Source organism: Bufo bufo, chromosome 11, assembly GCF_905171765.1.
Source record: "Bufo bufo chromosome 11, aBufBuf1.1, whole genome shotgun sequence".
Classification (NCBI taxonomy): domain Eukaryota; kingdom Metazoa; phylum Chordata; class Amphibia; order Anura; family Bufonidae; genus Bufo; species Bufo bufo.
In genome coordinates this window covers 78,484,605-78,508,278 of record NC_053399.1, presented here as the reverse complement: position 1 = coordinate 78,508,278, position 23,674 = coordinate 78,484,605, and the positions used below count along the sequence as shown (strand labels likewise).

Sequence of the window (23,674 nt, the reverse complement as noted above, 5' to 3'; positions counted from 1 at the left end):
CACTGGTTTATACCAATATAGGCCAGCAGATGACAAAGTAAAAAGGACTCACTACATGATATAGACATACATACACGAATAGGACCAACTTAATGGTGCCTAGCTGGTACAGATAAAAAATTCTGCTCCGTCAGTGAAGACGCGAACAGTCTTACCAGACCCTTGGTAGATAGTGGGTAAGGTTCCTTGATGACAGGAGGCAGGAGACACTGGGTGTATGCCGTGCGGGATGAAGGTGCTTCTGCTGTGTAGTCGGGTAGATCAGACAGTAGGAGGGGTCCTATATATCCCTATCAAGGTGAAAGGGGCTATTATACTACTACCTGTCTACACAGAGCACTCGCCTTGGAAAAGGCGACCCCGTCCGGTAGCCTGTCCCTATGGTGGACCTGTACCCTAAAACTACCGAAAATTTTAAACCAGTGATGGGTGGATGATGATACTTCCAGAACCTGTGGGTTCTACAACGCTCCATCTTCAGAGCATTGCCGAGCAGCAGTGCTGGAGTCCAAGTCTGGCGCTGGAGTCCAAGTCTGGCACAGAGTCCCGTATCCTATATGCTGGATCCAGTAAGTAAGATAATGCTCAGCATCATGTTCATAATCAGGAAGAGATGTAACCTTCACAATGTCATCCAGCAACATCACAAGTAAAGCACATGAGACGTGTCCAGAGTGCCACCTGGGTCAGTGCCATACGGCTGTCACCCAGTGCAGACAATGACTAACTAAATCAATACTGATACTTCTAGGCAGCACTGCACACTGTACGTATCAGGAACTACACATCATGTTCATCATTTTATCATATCCAAAATATGGGATATCCAGGCTGACAAAAAAACGAACACTTACCTGTTAACCCCCTCGGCCCACCACCGCAGTGCTGCCGATCCCATGGTCCTCCACTGGACTGTTTACACTGCAGCACTGATCACGTGCTATTTAAAGGGCTTCTTCAGCTGGAATATTTTTTTTTTTTTTTTTTTAAAAAGGGGTAGATTGGATAAAAAAAAATAAAAATCTAAGGAGCTACCGGTGAAGGGTCCCTGCTGGCATCTGCTTTCTGGTCCAGTCTGTGAGTCAACTCAGCAGTGGAAGAGGATCGATGCAGCGAGTAATGCTAACCGGTATTTTATTTTTTAACCCATTCTGCTCCTTTTCAGGAAACTTTTTTTTGCTCTCTCGCTGGACAATCCCTTTCAGAGAAGAGTATGGGTTTGTCATTTTATCACGTAAATTAGTTTCAAAGCCAGAAGACCCTCTTAATATTCATCAATAAAGAGAGATCTCCAGTATACCGTATCTCCCCCATTTTACCCCTGAATCGGCAGCGGCACTGTTCACGTAGGACACAGAAACCCCCTACCTGTCTAATAAACTTCCTGAAGGACTAAATAGTAATAACATCATACAGGGGCAGTATCAGACTGGGGATATTGGGGCCCACCAGAGAACATTTTACTCAAGGCCCAACCCCTATACCATCAATGAGGTTTAATAGGTTTGAATCAAAGAAATAGACCCGAGAGGAAAGTCAAATGGGAATTCTTCTGGATTTTTGGGGCCCCCTAAGGTATCAGAGCCTGAGCCCACCAGAGGATCTTCTGGAACGCTGGTGGGCCAGTCCGACCCTGTACAGAGCCTAGATGTGGGGAGCAGTACCTGTTGCTGGTACTTCATGGTGCCTATAAGGTAGGTTAAGACTGATTTCCATAAATGATAGATATAAGGTTCTATGTATACATAAAACACATTAGTCAGCCATGTTCTATATCCATAAAAGTAACACAAATCAGATCATATATCAAGAACCTTTCAGAAGTAAACTTTACAAGAATCTGTTCTCCATAGGGTCAGAGTCAGGACCTCTTTGATCTGGACCCCTCTGTGGTGACATATTTGGCTGAAATCACGCAAAACAATCAAAAAATGTCAGTTTCCTGCCCATGGGCCGTACTGGACACTGCAGCTCAGCCCGATTCACTTGAATGGGCCCGAGATGCAATACCAGACACAACCCATGGACAAGGGTGGCAGCCTTTTAGGACAAATCTCATCTACTGTGCCTACACTACTGCGACACAGGCTGCCACAAAACAGCCCCCGCCTAATGACAGCAAAAGTTCATAGGAAAACTTACATTAGTGCCCAATGTGTCAATGACTATGCGTCACTTAAAGGGGCGACTACTAGAAAAACCCCTGTAACTTTTGTTATTTGATGTAAGCCATATTGAGGTGTTTGTAGGTAAAATTTCAGTAATGAAGCAAATAGTAATTAATGAAACCGCTGCACATAGTAAGTGGTCAGGAGCATGGCTGTATGCACATAGCCCATCACACACATTATAAAACACCAGTATAAAAGTCAGGCATCTACGGTTAAGGAGTGAGGTAGACACATCTAGGCCAATGGTCGTCAACCTGTGGCTTCGATCTATGGCTCACAGGTTGGAGACCACTGGTCTGCACAATACAGGTACATCACTAAAGGTCCTCCTATCTCCTAAACAGAAGTCACCCATCTTGGCCCCTCTTTTCTTCCTCCAGGCACCAGGCTCACTTGCGAGATGTATGGCGCTGTGCCTGCTTCGAAACTGGAGGGTGCTCCACAAGCCACTTGGAGCAGATGCCTTGGACCACATTGTCATTCAGGTTGTGCGCCGCTTGCCATACTTCCTGTACTAGTTGGATGGCTTTCTCGTGCTCCTGCTTAACGGCGGTCAAGTAGGCTGAGCGCATCATGCGGCAGGCCAGAAATGCTTTGATCTTCAAGGGTGAGAAGAAAGTGATGTCAATAGGAAACACACAATGCTAAAAGAAATGCTATACTATAGCAATAAGGTAGTTAGGGGAAAAACAATGTGTTACTATGTGCAGTACCACATATCACCCATAGGCAAGTGTGGCGCTGTTTCTGGTTTAATATTAAAATGTACCTGTCATTAGATATGGCGCACCACAGCCTGATCAAAGGCTACAGACACAATAATCGTCACTTTTAACCTGAAAATCTGTAATTTACAGTTACAGCACCTCAACCCTTACCTTGATTTCATCACTTCTCATGCCTTGGATGAGCTTCTCCAGTTCCTGTAATCAAAATGGAGATCAAATGAAATGTATTTTGACCCATTACACTCAGATATTAGAAAAGAGCTTAACACGACAGCCCATCTTTTCAAGCGATTTTAAAGGGCACTTGTCAGTAAAATCAACCCTATTAAACTAAGCATCTTGACTGGCAGGGTTAATCCTGCTGATTAAAATGATACATGTCTTGTGAAAATCCGTTGTGGCAGTCCTGAAAAACAAAAAGAATTTTATTCACTGTGCAATTGAGGGCTTCAGTACAGAAGGGCGTGGCCTGGCCCCTCACTTTCCACTGATGGCCACGCCCCTCGGAGCACTGAAGCTGTAAACAATAAAAGTCTATTTTCTCGGGAATTCCACAACCGATTTACACAAGACAGGTATCATTTTAATCAGCAGGGCCAACTCTACCAGGCACCATAGGATTGATCCTGCTGAAAGGTGCTCTTTAACACAATAATCTGGTAACGCTTCTATTTGTTGACATTTTCAGATGATGCTGCCCTTTAAACCCGAACGGCTGCCAATTTCTTCCATGTTTTGTTCCTCTTATTCTGATCAGGATTAGGCCACAGAATAACCAGCATCTTACATCAGAAGGAATGTCTGCCATTTCTTCAACGCATCTGAGTAAAATCTGATCACAGTCCTTCTCTGCCGCGATCCCAGACTCGCTCACGCACTTGACCAGCTGCAGGATTTCGGAGTAATTCTCCTGTTGCACCAGCTGCTTGCACACTTTGCTGTACACCTTGAAGGCGTCAAGCTGGAAATCCTGAAATGTATGATATAAAGAAGTTCATTCACTATACATATACAGGTCCTTCTCAAAAAATTTGCATATTGTGATAAAGTTCATTATTTTCTGTAATGTACTGATAAACATTAGACTTTCATATATTTTAGATTCATCATACAGCTCATGAAAACCCAAAATTCCTATCTCAAAAAATTAGCATATCATGAAAAGGTTCTCTAAACGAGCTATTAACCTAATCATCTGAATCAACTAATTAACTCTAAACACCTGCAAAAGATTCCTGAGGCTTTTAAAAACTCCCAGCCTGGTTCATTACTCAAAACCGCAATCATGGGTAAGACTGCCGACCTGACTGCTGTCCAGAAGGCCATCATTGACACCCTCAAGCAAGAGGGTAAGACACAGAAAGAAATTTCTGAACGAATAGGCTGTTCCCAGAATGCTGTATCAAGGCACCTCAGTGGGAAGTCTGTGGGAAGGAAAAAGTGTGGCAGAAAACGCTGCACAACGAGAAGAGGTGACCGGACCCTGAGGAAGATTGTGGAGAAGGACCGATTCCAGACCTTGGGGGACCTGCGGAAGCAGTGGACTGAGTCTGGAGTAGAAACATCCAGAGCCACCGTGTACAGGCGTGTGCAGGAAATGGGCTACAGGTGCCGCATTCCCCAGGTCAAGCCACTTTTGAACCAGAAACAGCGGCAGAAGCGCCTGACCTGGGCTACAGAGAAGCAGCACTGGACTGTTGCTCAGTGGTCCAAAGTACTTTTTTCGGATGAAAGCAAATTTTGCATGTCATTCGGAAATCAAGGTGCCAGAGTCTGGAGGAAGACTGGGGAGAGGGAAATGCCAAAATGCCTGAAGTCCAGTGTCAAGTACCCACAGTCAGTGATGGTCCACTGTGTTTTATCAAGGGCAGGGTCAATGCAGCTAGCTATCAGGAGATTTTGGAGCACTTCATGCTTCCATCTGCTGAAAAGCTTTATGGAGATGAAGATTTCATTTTTCAGCACGACCTGGCACCTGCTCACAGTGCCAAAACCACTGGTAAATGGTTTACTGACCATGGTATTACTGTGCTCAATTGGCCTGCCAACTCTCCTGACCTGAACCCCATAGAGAATCTGTGGGATATTGGGAAGAGAAAGTTGAGAGACGCAAGACCCAACACTCTGGATGAGCTTAAGGCCGCTATCGAAACAACCTGGGCCTCCATAACACCTCAGCAGTGCCACAGGCTGATTGCCTCCATGCCACGCCGCATTGAAGCAGTCATTTCTGCAAAAGGATTCCCGACCAAGTATTGAGTGCATAACTGAACTTAATTATTTGAAGGTTGACTTTTTTTTGTATTAAAAACACTTTTCTTTTATTGGTCGGATGAAATATGCTAATTTTTTGAGATAGGAATTTTGGGTTTTCATGAGCTGTATGCCAAAATCATCAATATTAAAACAAGAAAAGGCTTGAACTACTTCAGTTGTGTGTAATGAATCTAAAATATATGAAAGTCTAATGTTTATCAGTACATTACAGAAAATAATGAACTTTATCACAATATGCTAATTTTTTGAGAAGGACCTGTAGACACGTGAGATACAGAGGTATTGAATGAAAGTCATGAATTTCTCCTTGAACACATTGAATACTAAATTGTGCACTGCACCCACAAAACACTTTTTCTGTAGATCGCTGAGTACATAAACCAGTTGTTGATAAGATTTCTCCCTGATCTCTCCCTCACAGCATCTGCAGCCTCTCCCCACACTAATCCGAGTAGAGTGACGGGCGGCGCTACGTGACTCCAGCTTAAATAGAGGCTGGGTCACATGCTGCAGTTGGCCAATCACAGCCATGCCAATAGTAGGCATGGCTGTGATGGCCTTTTGGGGCAAGTAGCATGACGCTTGTTGATTGGCTGCTTTGCAGCCTTTCAAAAGCGCCATAAAAATCGCCGAACACCGAACCCGAACTTTTACGTAAATGTTTGGGTCTGGGTGCCGAAAACCGTAAAGTTCAGTACGAACCCGAACTTTACAGTTCGGGTTCGCTCAACTCTAGTGACCTGCTGCTTAGCTTCGGGAGCGAGGATCTGTGTTCAGCCTCGTTTCCAGGGCGGCTTTTGCTAGCTGGGAGGCTCCATGCTCCTAGGTCTGCCTTGAGCGCCGAGCTGATCACTCGGTTCTCGACTTGTTTGTCTGTCGGTCATGTGACGCTGGCCACGTCACATGACCCTCACTCCCCACTATAAATACAGGCAACCTGCTGGCTACAGGTTGCCTGTGATTTTGGTCCCTTAGGCTGTGTATTATTATTATTTAGCTTACCTTTGGATTTGACCCTTGATCTGCTTCCTGACACCTCTTCCGTCTGCTCCCTGAACCTTGACGCTACCTCTCGGATTTTGACTTTGGCTTGCTTTTGGATTTTGTCTTTGCCTCTTCTCTTGTACTGACGTGACCTTCTGGACTGACCCCGGCTAGTTGACCCGCCTCGCCCTTCCGTTTTTGGTGGTATCTTGCTTGATCCACCTCTCTGTCCGCTCTAGTGCTACCTCTCATTGGCTGTCCACTTCCCTGCTGTCTCTATCTCTCGGCTTGCACTTACTCAGGTCAGGGACTGTTGCTCAGCTGCGCCCCGTCACCTAGGGCGGGTGGTGCAAGTAGGCAGGGACAGGGGACCGGGTGGCAGATCAGAGGGTGCACCTCCGCTCAATCTTTATACCCACGACTCTACCACGTGACAGATACCCCTCCCCATAACAGTGCCATCCACAGATCCCCTCCATAACAGTGCCATCCACAGATCTCCCAATACACCGGCCACATCAATATTCAGACTATTCCTTAACTGGCAGTTTCTTTTACTTGAACTTTAAATCAGCTCTATGATCTTTATTACCTTAAAAATACAATGAAGCTCCAGTAACAGGCAGAGCAGGCGGCGGCGTAACGTCACTCACTCACGTGACGCGCCTGCTTCGCCCACTTTATGAATGAAGCAGGCGGAGCAGGCGCGTCACTTGAGTAAGTGACGTAACGCCGCCGCCCGCTCTGCCTGTTACCGGAGCTTCATTGTAAGTTAGTAAAGATGTGCTGATTTAAAGTTTAAGTAAAAGTTACTGCTGGTTAAGGACCCTGACCGCCCGCTCCAGCCCCGCATAGCAACGAATCGGCCGATTATTCGATAATGGGATTAGTTGACAACGAATCCCGTTATCGAATATTATCGATAACTTTGATTAATCGTTACAGCCAAACAAAACTCAATATTTATGGCTCTGATTCTGTAGTTTACAGAAACACCCCATATGTGGTCGTAAATCACTGTACAGGCACACGGCAGGGCGCAGAAGGAAAGGAATGCCATACGGTTTTTGGAAGGCAGATTTTGCTGGACTGTTTTTTTGACATCATGTCCTATTTGAAGCCCCCCTGATGCACCCCGAGAGTAGAAACTCCAAAAAAGTGACCCCATTCTAGAAACTACACCCCTCAAGGTATTAAAAACTGATTTTACAAACTTTGTTAACCCTTTAGGTGTTCCACAAGAATTAATGGAAAATTGAGATACAATTTAAAAATGTCACTTTTTTGGCAGATTTTCCATTTTAATAATTTTTTTCCAGTTACAAAGCAAGAGTTAACAGCCAAACAAAACTCAATATTTATGGCTCTGATTCCATATGTGGTCGTAAACCACTGTACGGGCACACGGCAGGGCGCAGAAGGAAAGGAATGCCATATGGTTTTTGGAAGGCAGATTTTGCTGGACTGGTTTTTTGACACAATGTTCCATTTGAAGCCCCTCTGATGCGCCCCTAGAGTAGAAACTCCAAAAAAGTGACCCCATTTTAGAAACTACGGGATAGGGTGGCAGTTTTGTTGGTACTATTCTAGGGTACATATGATTTTTGGTTGCTCTATATTCAGGGGCTGATTAAGTACATGATAGGCCCGGGGCTGTCTACCCAGCTTGGGCCCCTCCCTCCATTTTATTTTTATTTTTTTTTGTATGAAGAGGCTGCTATGCTTCATGAGTGCCACAGTCTCTTCCTAGGCCATATGACATCTTCAGACTAAAAAAAATACACCAAATTACCCCAAATTTAAAAATGTCGCCAAATTTAAAATACATATAATTATAATAAAAAAAGACATTGAGGAGAATACAGCACCACATACAGTCAGGTCCATAAATATTGGGACATCAACACAATTGTAACATTTTTGGCTCTATGCACCACCACAATAGATTTGAAATGAAACGAACAAGATGTGCTGTAGCTGCAGACTGTCAGCTTTAATTTGAGGGTATTTACATCCAAATCAGGTGAACAGTGTAGGAATTACAACAGTTTGCATATGTGCCTCCCACGTGTTAAGGAGCCAAAAGCAATGAGACAATTGGCTTCTCAGTTGTTCCATGGACAGGTGTGTGTTATTCCCTCATTATCCCAATTACAATGAGCAGATAAAAGGTCCAGAGTTCATTTCAAGTGTGCTATTTGCATCTGGAATCTGTTGCTTTCAACTCTCAAGATGAGATCCAAAGAGCTGTCACTATCAGTGAAGCAAGCCATCAGAGAGATAGCAAAAACATTAGGCGTGGCCAAAAAAAACCTGTTTGGAACATTCTTAAAAAGAAGGAACGCATCGGTGAGCTCAGCAACACCAAAAGACCCATAAGACCATGGAAAACAACTGTGGTGGATGACCAAATAATTCTTTCCCTGGTGAAGAAAACACCTTTCACGACAGTTGGCCAGATCAAGAACACTCTCCAGGAGGTAGGTGTATGTGTGTCAAAGTCAACAATCAAGAGAAGACTTCATCAGAGTGAATACAAAGGGTTCACCACAAGATGTAAACCATTGGTGATCCTCAAAAACAGGAAGGCCAGATTAGAGTTTGCCAAACGACATAAAAAAAAGCCTTCACAGTTCTGGAACAACATCCTATGGACAGATGAGACCAAGATCAACTTGTACCAGAGTGATGGGAAGAGAAGAGTATGGAGAAGGAAAGGAACTGCTTATGATCCTAAGCATACCACCTCATCAGTGAAGCATGGTGGTGTTAGTGTCATGGCGTGGGCATGTATGGCTGCCAATGGAACTGGTTCTCTTGTATTTATTGATGAGGTGACTGCTGACAAAAGCAGCAGGATGAATTCTGAAGTGTTTCGGGCAATATTATCTGCTCATATTCAGCCAAATGATTCAGAACTCATTGGACGGCGCTTCACAGTGCAGATGGACAATGACCCAAAGCATACTGCAAAAGCAACCAAAGAGGTTTTTAAGGGAAAGAAGTGGAATGTTCTGCAATGACCAAGTCAATCACCCGACCTGAATCCGATTGAGCATGCATTTCACTTGCTGAAGACAAAACTGAAGGGAAAATGCCCCAAGAACAAGCAGGAACTGAAGTGAAGACAGTTGCAGTAGAGGCCTGGCAGAGCATCACCAGGGATGAAACCCAGCGTCTGGTGATGTCTATGTCTTCCAGACTTCAGGCTGTAATTGACTGCAAAGGATTTGCAACCAAGTATTAAAAAGTGAAAGTTTGATTTATGATTATTATTCTCAAAAAGGAGTATAGTAGGGCACACCAATATCTGGTTGCTATCCTTAATTGAAGAGGAATGCACGTCACTTCCTATTCAAAATTAAATGAATTAGCCCGCACCTGTTTGAGGGGTATAAAAGTTAGTCAATTCCATGGGTAAACTAGCCACTGAAGAAGGAGTCGTAGCCCACTCCGAAACGCGTTTGGTAACTACCGCATGGAACACAGTTTATTACCGGAGGATCGAAAGCGCTGAAAGAAAAGAAAAAAGTGAGGGATCGGTGAACCTTTATCTTTAAAAGTAAAGTCAAGCCGGACATCTGTTTTCCTGGAGAGTCGTTTTTTTGGCAAAGTCCACTCCTGCGATATACATCCAAAACGCAGAAGGAGTATATTACCGACTGATCTCCAAGACAGCACCGCCGCCTATGATCACCGAGGATCCCGAAGTTACACCATCTCTACAAACCGCAGCCTGTAAAAAGTTCATCACACGTGGGACGCCACCAGTGATTTACTAAAAGCCGATACTACTTCAAACTGTGAGTAAAACAGCTTCGGCTTATCTTTATTAACAGACAGCGAGATTGGAGCGACAATATATACGCAACGACTATTAAGTCGCAACAATACAAGTGACTACTTCAAAAACCGCATTCAAAAACTTAAACAGTCATTCCCATCTCTATAACTATATTTTTGGGACATTGAGTGTGGCAATTAGTTGGAAGGACACTACTGTACTAAAAATGCAGAAAACCTATAGAAATTAATAGAAATATTTATATATTTATATAGATATATGGTTTTTACTGCATGTATTTTATGTATTTTACTATTTTATAGTGTGATATTTTATGTATGTGTATTTAATAGTGTATATTGCTAAAATAAATATTATTATACTAATTGTCCGTGTGGAACCAGATATTGGTGTGCCCTACTATACTCCTTTTTGATTCCAATTTTTTTAGAGGATTGGGTGAATCCTCTTTGTAGGAGCACCCATTTCCATTTTTGAGTATTCAGGTGAGCCCTCTCTAAACACTTGCATTTAATGATTATTATTCTGTCCCATTACTTTTAATTACTAGTAATTACTAGTAATTTCCCCCACACTGCCCCCACACAGTAATTTCCCCCACACTGCCCCCACATAGTAATTTGCCCCCACACTGCCTCACATAGTAATTTGCCCCCATATAGTAAACCCTCCCATAATAATTTGGCCCCACACAGCCCCCACATAGTAATCCGTCCATAATAATTTTTCCCCACATAGTAATTTGCCCCCATACAGAAGCCCCAATATAGTAATTTCCCCTCCGATGTACTCCATGTCTCTTAATATGTCCTCCTGTGTGTCCCCACTTCAAAGTAGGCACATGAAATAAAAAATTAAAAGCTAAATAATCACCTATGTCCAGGGCCAGGCGCTTGCTCACAGAGGAAGGCAGGATGAGACTTGTGCGCACACGTCACAGTGCTGCATCCTGGCACAGGCGTGCCATGATGTCATCACGCCTGCCTGCGCTGCGATTTCACTACCGCATAGGCCTACTAGGCCTGAAGCCTATGGCGGTGATCGGCCGACGGCGGAGGGGCAGGGAACTATGCGCTCCCGTGCCCCGCCGCAGTATGTGGGCGTTCGGGTCGGCGTTGGGCCCCCCAGCAGTGCTGGGCCCGGGGCTGCCGACCCAAACGTCCCTATTGTAATCCGCCACTGTCTATATTACACTTTTTGCAAGGCAAGGTAACAAGAAATAGCTGTTTTGGCACCGTTTTTATTTTTTGTTATTTACAACATTCATCTGACAGGTTAGATCATGTAGTATTTTTATAGACCAGGTTGTCACAGACGCGGCGATACCTAATATGTATACTTTTTTTAAATTTATGTACGTTTTTCATTTTTGAAACAAAAAAAATCATGTTTTAGTGTTTCCATAGTCTGAGAGCCATAGTTTTTTCCAGTTTTTAGGCGATTATCTTGAGTAGGGTATGATTTTTGCGGGATGAGATGACGGTTTGATTGGCACTATTTTGGGGTGCGTATGACTTTTTGATCACTTGCTATTACACTTTTTGTGATGTAAGGTGACAAAAAATGGTTTATTTAGCACAGTTTTAATTCTTTATTATACACCGTTTTTATTTAAAACATTTTACGGTGTTCATCTGAGGGGTTAGGTCATGTGATATTTTTATAGAGCTGGTCGATACGGACGTGGCGATACCCAATATGTATACTTTTTATTTATTTATGTAAGTTTTACAGAATAATATCATTTTTGAAACAAAAAAAAAAATCATGTTTTAGTGTCTCCATATTCTGAGAGCCATAGTTTTTCAGTTTTTGGGCGATTATCTTATGTAGGGTCTCATTTTTTGCAGGATGAGAGGACGGTTTGATTGGCACTATTTTGGGGTGCATATAAGTTTTACACAATAACAGCTTTTTTAAAACAAAAAAAAAGATGTTTTAGTGTCTCCATATTCTGAGCCATAGTTTTTTTTTTTTTTGGGCGATTGTCTCAGGTAGGGGCTCATTTTTTGCAGGATGAGGTGACGGTTAGATTGGTACTATTTTGGTGGACATGCGCTATTTTGATCGCTTGCTGTTGTACTTTTTGTGATGTAAGGTGACAAAAAAAATGGTTTATTTAGCACAGTTTTTATTTTTCAATTTTTTACGGTGTTCCTCTGAGGGGTTAGGTCATGTGTTATGTTTATAGAGCCGGTCGATACGGACGCGGCGATACCTAATATTTTTTTCCCCCCTATTTTTTACTATTTTTACTTTATTTGGGGAAAATGATGTTTTTGTTTATTTTTACTTGAAACTTTAAATTTTTTGGGGGAAAACTTTTTTTTCACTTTTTTTTTTTACTTTATTTTTGTCCCACTTTGGGACTTCAACTTTTGGGGGTCTAATCCTTTACAATGCATTCCAATCCTTCTGTATTGTAATGCATTGGCTATATGAGTAATACAGTGAGTATTACTCATACAGCTTCCGGCCTGTGAGATCCAGGGGGCTGTATCTCACAGGCTCGTCACAGGAAGGCATCGCGCTGCCTTCCATGTCATCGGGTCCCCCCTACAGCCCCTCGGGGACCCGATGGCACCGCTGCCCGCCGCCGCCCGCAACATGAAAAGCCGCAAACCGCAGGTCTGAATTGACCTGCGGTTTGCGGCGATTGCCGACATGGTGGGGTCACGGGACCCCCCGCACATTTAGCCAAGGTGCCTGCTCAATGATTTGAGCAGGCACCGGGTTTTGATCACCGCCCGCTGAGCGGCGGTGATCGGAAATACACATGACGTACCGCTACGTCATGTGTCCTTAAGTACCGGGACAACATGCCGTACTGGTACGTCATGTGTCCGGAAGAGGTTAAGGGGCGGTCACTGTGAAAGTCACTGTTAAATGGGCCGTTACTGTTAAAGGGGCAGTCACTGTGAAAGTCACTGTTAAAGGGGCAGTCATTGTGAAAGTCACTGTTAAAGGGGCAGTCATTGTGAAAGTCACTGTTAAAGGGGAGGTCACTGTTAAAGGGGCGATGACTGTGAAATTCACTGTTAAAGGGGGGGCACTGTTAAAGTCACTGTTAAAGGGGCGGGCACTGTGAAGGTCATTGTTAAAGGGGCGGGCACTGTGGAGGTCAATGTTATAGGGGCAGCCACTGTGGAGGTTAATGTTAAAGGAGCGGGCACTGTGGAGGTCATTGTTAAAGGGGCGGGTACTGTAGAGGTCACTGTTATGGGAGAAACTGTCGATATCTTTTTACGACACAAGAAGCATAAAATGAAATAGATAAAATATACCCGTGCGAAGCCGGGTCCTTCTGCTAGTATATTATATATACACTCACCTAAAGAATTATTAGGAACACCATACTAATACGGTGTTGGACCCCCTTTTGCCTTCAGAACTGCCTTAATTCTACGTGGCATTGATTCAACAAGGTGCTGATAGCATTCTTTAGAAATGTTGGCCCATATTGATAGGATAGCATCTTGCAGTTGATGGAGATTTGAGGAATGCACATCCAGGGCACGAAGCTCCCGTTCCACCACATCCCACAGATGCTCTATTGGGTTGAGATCTGGTGACTGTGGGGGCCATTTTAGTACAGTGAACTCATTGTCATGTTCAAGAAACCAATTTGAAATGATTTGAGCTTTGTGACATGGTGCATTATCCTGCTGGAAGTAGCCATCAGAGGATGGATACATGTTCTCATTCTGTTTACGCCAAATTCGGACTCTACCATTTGAATGTCTCAACAGAAATGGAGACTCATCAGACCAGGCAACATTTTTCCAGTCTTTAACAGTCCAATTTTGGTGAGCTCGTGCAAATTGTAGCCTCTTTTTCCTATTTGTAGTGGAGATAAGTGGTACCCGGTGGTGTCTTCTGCTGTTGTAGCCCATCCGCCTCAAGGTTGTGCGTGTTGTGGCTTCACAAATGCTTTGCTGCATACCTCGGTTGTAACGAGTGGTTATTTCAGTCAACGTTGCTCTTCTATCAGCTTGAATCAGTCGGCCCATTCTCCTCTGACCTCTAGCATCCACAAGGCATTTTTGCCCACAGGACTCCCGCATACTGGATGTTTTTCCCTTTTCACACCATTCTTTATAAACCCTAGAAATGGTTGTGCGTGAAAATCCCAGTAATTGAGCAGATTGTGAAATACTCAGACCGGCCCGTCTGGCACCAACAACCATGCCATGCTCAAAATTGCTTAAATCACCTTTCTTTCCCATTCTGACATTCAGTTTGGAGTTCAGGAGATTGTCTTGACCAGGACCACCCCCCTAAATGCATTGAAGCAACTGCCATGTGATTGGTTGACTAGATAATTGCATTAATGAGAAATAGAACAGGTGTTCCTAATAATTCTTTAGGTGAGTGTATATATTGTAGAGGACGCCAAGGTTGGGTCCTCAGTGACAGATATGTATCACCATTATTTGGGTTGTGGCGCCTTTAAGAAAGCGCTTCCTGGGATCCGGTACCCACAGGGTAAATTTACTCTCCTGATAAGAGGAAAAAGAAGTGAGTGAGGTGGTGTGGTGTGGTGGACACACTGCTGTGGCTGGCTGTGAACAGAGCTGGAAACTGAGGACATGTGGAAAGTTTGGCAGGAAAGCCGACTGAAATCTACCACGGACTAAAAAGAACCCAGGGTAAAAATACCTTTATTTTTAAATGGACTGTTCTAATGTGTATGTTATGCTAAACTAAGCAGACTAAGTTTGGTTTGTTTTCCCCTTGGCTGCTGGAAGCTGTACCTATTTTCGTTTTTGTTTTCTTTAACCCTGGGCTGGCTCATGCACCTGCTTTATTGGAGCGATCTTCCCCCATATTACAATTGGTGTCGGATGCGGGCAGGGCAAGAAAGCCACAAAAGCCTTTTAAATCATAAAAAGTGACATTTAAAGAGACAGTACCCTGTTTGGCATGTCTTGGGTGAAATCTCTGCAAGCTGCAGGAAAAGACATGGAGGAGGTTATGAAAGCCCTGCTGCAAGCCACTGCAACTCAGCAGCAAGCTTCAGTGGCTGAGCAGCAGGTGTAAGAGTGTGTCTGGAGTGGTAGTGGATAGAAGATACGTGCCAACGGGGGTCGTGGCCCTGGTGGAGTAAGAGCCGGGTCTTTTGGGTTTTGTCAGCAGTGAGTGCTGTCACACAGCGGTCCGGGCCGGCTCTTACTGGGAACAGGCAAAGAACAGGGGGGTTGTCTGTTCCCCACGGACCACCACGGGTGGACGGGTTTCGGTTGTTGGTGTCAGTCTACACTGATCCTGGCAGGTTGGTTATCTCTGGCCTTAGTTGGGTAGGGAAGGAGTTAATCCTTCACTATGCTCGGTGGGTGTGGTCTGCCTGCTACACCCAGGGATGTGAATATAGGTTTGATGCTCACTGACTGTGGGGCTGATGAAGTGTGGTCTCCTGTCTCACTGCAGGAAGCTGTACGGGAGGCTGATCGCACGGTCGGGCTGAGCTCTGTAGTCCGCTCGTCTAACAAAGACTGCCCTATTGCTGCAAGCTCAGCGAAGGACCAAAAGAAGGGATCCGGTGGCCGGAGCCGATCCCTTGTCCAGGCCGACACGTGGCCTGTCTAACTTGCACGAACTTGGAAAAACCCGCCTCACGACAAGGTGTAGTACTGATCACGGATGTGAGACACTGTGTGAACAGGCACCAAGACGCCTGCAGTGTTTGGGGATCCATTGTGGGAGGTGGGGTTTATAAACATTGCTGTGGTATGAATTGCACCGTTTTGATGTGATGCACTGGAGTGAATAAAAAAGCATGGTTTGGACACAAAGCCTGTCTCCTGAGCCTCTGTACTGCCACCGCTACCATCTGCCTACCAGAGCAAACCCCCACAATGGCCACAGCAGAGGCAATCTGCCGCCATTAGGAAGCAATGGCGGAGCAGCAAGAGACAAACCGTGTGCTGATTGCTCAGCTTACGGCACATCAGGAAGCTACACAAGCTCAGGTAGCTGCGTTAAAAGATGCTGTACAACAGTTGGCTCAAGGACAAGTGCAAGCGAACAATGCCCCTGGGCCCCAAGTTGCCACCTATTACAAAAACTGACATCCGGTGATGACGTCGAGGCCTTCCTGTTGACTTTCGAGAGAGTAGCAGAGAGAGAAGAGTGGCCTCAGGACCAATGGGCCAGCATCATCGCGCCCTTTCTTACGGGTGACCCTTAACAGGCCTAGTCGAACTCGTTAAAAACTGTGAGCAGCTAAAGGCGGAGATCCTGGCTCGACTGGGGGTAACTACGGATGTTCGGGCCCAAAGAGTGCACCACTGGGGTTACCAGGCTGGCTGTCCACCAAGAGCCCAAATGCATGACCTGGTGCAACTAGTAAAAAAGTGGCTGCAGCCTGAGAAATTGTACTGGCACGCAAATTGTGGAACGGGTGGCCATGGACCGGTACCTGCACTCGCTGCCGCATGACCTGCAGTGCTGGGTAAGCCATGGGGACCCTGCAACGGCGAATCAGTTGGTGGAACTGGTAGAGTGGTACACTGTAATGGAGGACTTGCTCGGATCTGCCAACCACCGGGAACCCACGTCGAGAGCAGTACGACCAGTTACCGCACCCAGGAGGGGAGCCATCCCGGATTCTGGACCAGAGGTCCCTACAACAGTGCCCTCCGAACCGCAGAGGCTAACTACTGTAAGAAAGAAAGATGGGGACATACAGTGTTGGTGTTGTCGAGCCTATGGCCATACCCGGACCCAATGCCCTCTTTAGGACGAGCCCATGGAATGCGGGACAGGACGGAGAGTCTCCCTGTAGGCACAGCGAGCATGCGTCACACATCTTGACCTAACTGCCAATCAGTTTGAGTGTGAAATTTGGGTGAACCATCTCCCGGCCAAAGCCCTCTTGGACTCCGGCAGCATGGTGACGCTAGTCCACGCCACAATGATCGGGAAACTCGGCCCCGTAAGTAAGACTCTTCGTGTTGTTTGTATTCATGGGGACACTAGGGAATACCCCTTAATACTCCCCTTAATACTATTGCCCATGGCTGTACTTCCGTGACCGTGGGATAGTGAACAACCTTATCCTTGATGTTATTTTGTGGGGCGAGACTGACCGATATTTATAGACCTGTGGAAACAGGTGCAAAGTAGGTTCCCTGAACAGTCAAAGAGACTAGAGACTTTGACGTCTGATGGGTCAAATCAGGAGGGTAGTGGTCCCGAACTGCCCAGGACACTTCTCCCCAATAAGGACATGCCTAGTGGCAATAAGAATGGTAATGTAACATTTTTAATGGGAGTAATGTTAAGGATGTGCATGATTTAGGGTCCAGAGCTGAGCTGACCACTGAGGGGGGGGGGAGGCTCCCTGTTGCAAGTGATGTTGAGGGAGGATGAGGAGGAATTCTCCCCACCACAGACCCCATTTGAAGAAGACAAGGGGGAGACCTTACCCGAACCAACGTACCCAGACCTGAATGTACCCAACGGTGCGTTTGGCTCCGCCCAGTTACAGGATCCCTCCTTAACACATGCTAGAGAGCAGGTGGTGGTTATAAACGGAGTCTCACAGATTCCCGAGGCAGAACTCAGGTTCCCTCGTTTTGCGCTAAACGGGGACTTGCTGTACCGAGTGGCGGAAATCCGAGGGGAAATTACTGAACTACTGGTGCCCCACTCGTATCGGAGACATATCCTCGATTTGGCGCATAATGATGCATTAGGAGGACACCTGGGAGCAGAGAAGACAGAGGCCAGGATAACAGACAGGTTCTACTGGCCTGGAGTAAAGGCAGAGGTGAAGAAGTATTGTGCGTCCTGCCCCACGTGCCAGCTAACAGCCCCAGTGTCACACTATCGGAACCCCCTGGTACCTTTGCCCATAATCGAGGTACCGTTTGAGCGGATTGCCATGGACCTGGTGGGGCCGTTGGTAAAATCAGCACGGGCACATCAGCACATACTAGTTGTGGTAGATTACGCAACCAGGTACCAGAGGCGGTCCCATTAAGGAACACCTCCTCTAAGGCCATAGCGCGGGAATTGTTTCAGATGTTCTCCCGCACAGGGCTGCCCAAGGAGATCTTAACGGACCAGGGCACCCCGTTTATGTCGAAGGTCATGGCGGACCTCTGCAAGCTGTTTCAGATCCGACAGTTGCGGACGTCCGTCTATCACCCACAGACGGATGGCCTTGTAGAGCAGTTCAACAAAACATTAGAGCTCATGTTAAAAAGAGTAGTCCAGAAGGACGGAAAAGATTGGGACATGTGGCTACCAGCCTTGTTGTTAGCCATACGGGAGGTCCCGCAGGCCTCTACGGGATTCTCGCCATTTGAACTCCTGTATGGGCGGAGACCCCGTGGACTTCTGGATTTGGTAAAGGAAACCTGGGAAGGTGAGTCCTCACCGCACCAGACCCTGGTAGAACACATCTCCCAAATGAGATAGAGAGAGTGGCTAAAGTGATGCCGCTGGTTAAGGAACATCTCCAGAAGGCCCAGGATGCCCAGAGGCGGGTATATAACCGGTCAGCTATATTAAGGCAGTTTTCAATAGGAGACCGAGTAGCGGTTCTGATTCCCACTGTGGAAAGCAAGTTCTTAGCCAGGTGGCAGGGTCCATTTGAGGTGGTAGAAAGGGTACGTGGGGAGAAGTATAAAGATACACCAGCCTGGGAAGAGGAAACCCTACCAGATCTACCACGTAAACCTGTTGAAATTCTGGAATGATCGGGAGCAAGTGACCGCTATGGCAAGGGTCATGGTAGAGGACCCTGTAGGAGCCGACCAGGTATTTGTGGCTGACACACTGTCCAAGTCCCAAAGGCAACAAACAATGGAGTTTCTTCAGAGAAACAGAGATAAATTCTCAGGTTTGCCAGGGCTCACGAATGTCGTTAAACATGACATTGTCACAGAGCCCAATGTGATAATCCGGCTGAAGCCATACAGAGTTCCAGAGTCCCAGAGGAAAGTGGTATCTGAAGAAGTAAAAAGAATGCTTGAGCTGGATGTCATTGAAGAATCGCAGAGTGAATGGTCAAGTCCGATTCTGTTGGTACCGAAGCCCAACGGCACACTGCGATTCTGCAATGACTTCAGAAAACTAAATGAGGTTTCAAAGTTTGATGCCTACCCGATGCCCCGGGTAGACAAATTAATCGAGAGATTAGGGCCTGTCCGATATATTACTATGCTGCATCTCACGAAAGGGTACTGGCAAATTCCTCTCACCCGGGAAGCCAGAGAAAAGACGGCATTCTCCACTCCAGAGGGCCACTGGCAATACAAAAGGATGCCCTTCGGCTTACACTCTGCCCCTGCCACTTTTCAAAGAGCTATTGACAAGATATTGCGGCCCCATGGACGGTACGCATCAGTCTACCTCGATGACATTGTCATTTTCAGTACCGATTGGGAATCCCACCTCCCCCGGGTCCAGGCAGTCCTAGACTCTTTGAAAGGGGCAGAGTTTACAGTGAACCCGGAAAAGTCCGCCATTGGGATGGAGGAAGCAAAGTACCTGGGATACACCGTAGGCAGAGGGCTAGTAAAGCCACATATGAGCAAGGTAGAAGCCATACAGAACTGGCCTCGTCCTTTTACCAAGAAGCAGGTTCGGGCGTTCTTGGGGATAGTGGGCTACTACAGGAGATTTGTCCCTAACTTTGCCACTATTGCGGCCCCTTTGATGAACTTAGCAAAAGGAAAGAAATCCGTCATGATCAAATGGAGTAGAGAGGCTGAGGAGGCTTTTCAGAAACTTAAAAGGGCCTTATGCGAGTCTCCGGTGCTTGTCACATCGGACTTCTCAAAAGAATTTGTGGTCCAGACGGACGCTTCAAGTGCAGGTCTAGGTGCCGTCCTGTCTTAGGTGGTCAATGGGGAGGAACACACCGTGGTCTTTCTCAGCAGGAAGCTGACTGTGGCAGAGAGGAACTACGCTGTGGTAGAGCGAGACTGTCTGGCCATCAAGTGGGCTCTGGACTCTCTGCGATATTTCCTGCTGGGTAGGAAATTCCGCCTGGTGTCCGACCATGCCCCATTGACCTGGATGAGACAGCACAAACAGACCAATGCCAGGGTCACAGGATGGTTCCTCTCTCTGCAGGATTTCAACTTTGCGGTTGAACATAGGTCAGGGAGTCAACATCAGAATGCTGATGCTCTCTCCCGGGTGCATTGCATGTTATCCACAAGTGCCTACGCCGCCCCCGCGTCAGGGCAGAGGGGGGGATATATAGAGGACGCCAAGGTTGGGTCCTCAGTGACAGATATGTATCACCATTATTTGGGTTGTGGTGCCTTTAAGAAAGCACTACCTAGGATCCGGTACCCACAGATTTAACTCACTCTCCTGATAAGAGGAAAAGGAAGTGAGTGAGGGTGTGGTGTGGTGGACACACTGCTGTGGCTGGCTGTGAACAGAGCTGGAAACTGAGGACATGTGGAAAGTTTGGCAGGAAAGCCGACTGAAATCTACCACAGACTAAAAAGAACCCAGGGTAAAAATACCTTTATTTTTGAACGGACTGTTCTAATGTTCGTTATGCTGAACTAAGCAGACTTTAAGTTTGATTTGTTTTCCCCTTAGCTGCTGGAAGCTGTACCTATTTTTGTTTTGGAAAATAAACATCTGTTTTCTTTAACCCTGGGCTGGCTCATGCACCTGGTTTATTGGAGCGATCTTCCTCCATATTACGATATATATATATATATATATATTAGTGACACAGTGGGGGTTGTGTCTGGCAAGGCAGGTATTTTCCTCCCAGCATGTGCGGCTGTGCTGGTTTCCAGCCAGGTGGGGTCAAATACCCGACCAGAGTTTAAGTGTCGGTCCGGGTTTTGGCAGCACCTGGCAGCTGGGTTCAGCAGAGAAATCTCTGTTTTTGGTATCTGCGGAGCAACCCCGAGTGTCCACGATGCCCGGAAAAGCACTCCGTAAAGCGATTGCTAAGATGACTCCCGCAGACAACATCGAAATCTACCTGGCGATGTTTGAGAAAGTGACCATCAGGGAAAAGCTATCCCGTGACCAGTGGGCTGAGGTCGTCACTCCGTTCCTGGCATCCGATTCCCAGCGGGTGCATTTCGACTTGCCGGACGATCAAGGCGGCCGACTACCAAAAAGTAAAAGGGTGAGATTTTGGCAAGACTGGGGGTGAATGTGTTGGTCCGGGCCCAGTGGGTACATCAGTGGGGGTTTAAGTCGGCTGAGCCTGCGAGGACCCAGTATTATGACTTACTCCACCTCTTGCAAAAGTGGCTACAGCCTGATGTGCTGAGTCCCACAGCTATGCTGGATAGACTATTGGCTGATATGTTCTGGAGGTCTCTGCCACCTCCTCTCCAACACTGGATCGGCCAGGTGTCTCCTGGCAACACCCCAGAAATTATGAAGCGCTACAAGGCTACTAAGAATCTTATATGAGGTTCTTTTGGGAGGGGGGGCAGTCATCCCCCGTAAATATCCATCCCAGACCCGGCGACTTGTACCAACCAAACCCACCCGGGGTGTACCATCTACGGACCTGGCTCTGATAGTCTGCTGGCGGTGTCAGGAGCCGGGCCATGTAAGAGCTGACTGTCCCCGTCAGGTGGAACCCATGGATACTAACTATGGCTACCGTCAGTCCCTATATGCCAGGAAGCTGTGTACAGCAGGTACTCCAAAAACTCTAAACCACCTGTGTCGGGTGGAGGTAGGAGACACTCCAGCGGAGGCTCTGCTGAACTCAGGGAGTCTGGTGTTCCTAGTAAGGGCTCCCCTGGTACGGTCCGCTGAGAATACTGGCTAGAAAGACGGGGTCATGTGCATCCATGGAGACTTAAAAGACTATCCCACCGCCCTGGTGTCTCTACCCACAGGGGCTGACAGATGTACTCACGAAGTGGCAGTTGCCCCAAATTTACACTACGAACTTATAATAGAGAGAGGCTTCCCGGCACTGTGGCCTGCTATGAGAGTGACTGATACCCATGAGACAGGGGTAACCCTAGCAGAGTGATCCGGCTCAGGGGGAGACCAGAACCCTGGGAACCTGAGACCGAAGGGCCAGCGGTAGGAGTGACCGCCACTTCGGTGGAAGAGGGGGAGACAACCCCGCTAAGTGTGATGGTGGGACACGTGGAGGACCTGCTGCCGGGTCTTGAATTGGCATACCTCAATGTCTCGGGGATCATTTTGGTACCGCCCAATGTCGGGACCCAACCCTATCCCGCGCCTGGGAAAATGTGTTATTAGTAGATGGTGAGCCACAACAACCTGGGGCAGAATCAGTGTTTCCCTGTTTTGTGGTTTATCAGGATATGTTGCATTAGGTAAACCAACTATGGGATGAGCCTGTTGAACAGTTGGTGGTCCCCAAGGCTTGTCACAACCTTGTGTTAGATCTAGCCCACCAACACATTCTCGGGGGTCACCTGGGGCTGCAGAAAACTCGTATTCTACAGCGGTTTTCTGGCTCAGCATAGTCAAAGAAGTGGAAGAGTTTTGTAAGTCTTGCCCGACCTGCCAGATAACTAGCCACAGCCACATTTCCGTAGTCCCCTAGTACCTCTCCTGATTATCGAAGTACCGTTTGACCAAATAGCTATGGACCTCATAGGCCTAGTACCGAAGTCCGCCAGAGGGCATCAACACATCTTAGTCATTCTAGACTACGCCACTCGGTACCGGAGGCGGTGCCACTGCGACATACCTCGGCCAAACTCATAGCTTAGAAGTTAATGGAGATGTTTTCCCGAGTAGGACTGCCAAAAGAGGTTTTGACCGAGCAAGGGACCCCTTTTATGTCCAAGGTGATGAGAGAACTCTATAAGTTGCTGCACATAAAACAACTACGGACGTCCGTTTACCATCCGCAAACGGACGGTCTGGTAGAACGGTTTAACTAAACATTAAAATAAAATGTTGAAAAAGGTAGTGTCTAAAGATGGGAAGGACTGGGACCTCCTTCTGCCCTATCTCATGTTCACAGTGCGAGAGGTACCCCAGGCCTCTTCTGGGTTCTCGCCCTTCAAACTGCTATATGGCAGACACTCTCGCTGTCTCTTGGACGTGGCCAAAGAGGCGTGGGAACAACAACCCACTACACATAAGTGTCATTGAGTACGTTACCCAGATGCAAGATCGGATAGAGACAGTGTTGCCTCTTGTTAGGGAGCATATGGAGGCACCTCAGCAATCCCAGAGTCGGGTCTATAATCGGCAGGCTCGGGTACCGGCCCCTCTGACTGATGCAAGAAAGGCGGCTGCCACAGTTAAAATTGCTGACAGCCTCTCCTCTAAACAGACTCAGGAGTCTAGGGAGTTCATTAGTCAGAACACGGATGTGTTCTCGGACCTCCCTGGATGCACTTCCATAGTCCAGCATGACATTGTCACTGAGCCTCAGGCAAAAGTCTGATTAAAACCATACCAGGTACCCGAGGCTCGGCGACTGGCCATATTAGAGGAGGTGTAGCTAATGTTGCAGCTAGACGTCATTGAGGAGTCAAAAAGTGAGTGGGCCAGTCCTATAGTATTGATACCCAAGCCGGATGGGACGTTGCGGTTTTATAACGACTTTTGAAAACTTAATGAGGTTTCCAAATTCAATGCGTATCCTATGCCCCGGCTCATCAAGAGGTTAGGACAAGCCCGGTATTTTTCTGTTTTGGACTTCACAAAAGGGTACTGGCAGGTGCCCTTAATGGAGGCTGCCAAAAAGAAAACTGCCTTCATCACGC

General features: G+C 46.7%; 1 protein-coding gene across 1 annotated transcript; it reads right to left on the bottom strand.

The window, feature by feature from the left end:
* Window positions 1-1,036: 1,036 nt before the first annotated feature.
* LOC120981468 (zinc finger FYVE domain-containing protein 26-like) lies at window positions 1,037-16,425 on the bottom strand. The gene is made up of 4 exons (XM_040411008.1): window positions 16,384-16,425; window positions 3,687-3,869; window positions 3,050-3,094; window positions 1,037-2,770 (listed from the first exon to the last, which is right to left on the bottom strand). The coding sequence occupies exons 1-4, from the start codon at window positions 16,423-16,425 to the stop codon at window positions 2,561-2,563; spliced, it is 480 nt and encodes a 159-aa protein (XP_040266942.1). The 3' UTR covers window positions 1,037-2,560.
* Window positions 16,426-23,674: the final 7,249 nt, after the last annotated feature.

Bases quoted from the DNA above. Each gene is read 5' to 3' on its own strand.
- LOC120981468 (XM_040411008.1), bottom strand. From the start codon at position 16,425: ATGGCTTACCCAGCACTGCAGGTCATGCGGCAGCGAGTGCAG. The intron at 3,870-16,383 runs GTACCGGTCCAT...CATACATTTCAG, and splicing joins TCATGCGGCAGCGAGTGCAG to GATTTCCAGCTTGACGCCTT. The intron at 2,771-3,049 runs GTAAGGGTTGAG...TCACCCTTGAAG, and splicing joins TGAGAAGTGATGAAATCAAG to ATCAAAGCATTTCTGGCCTG.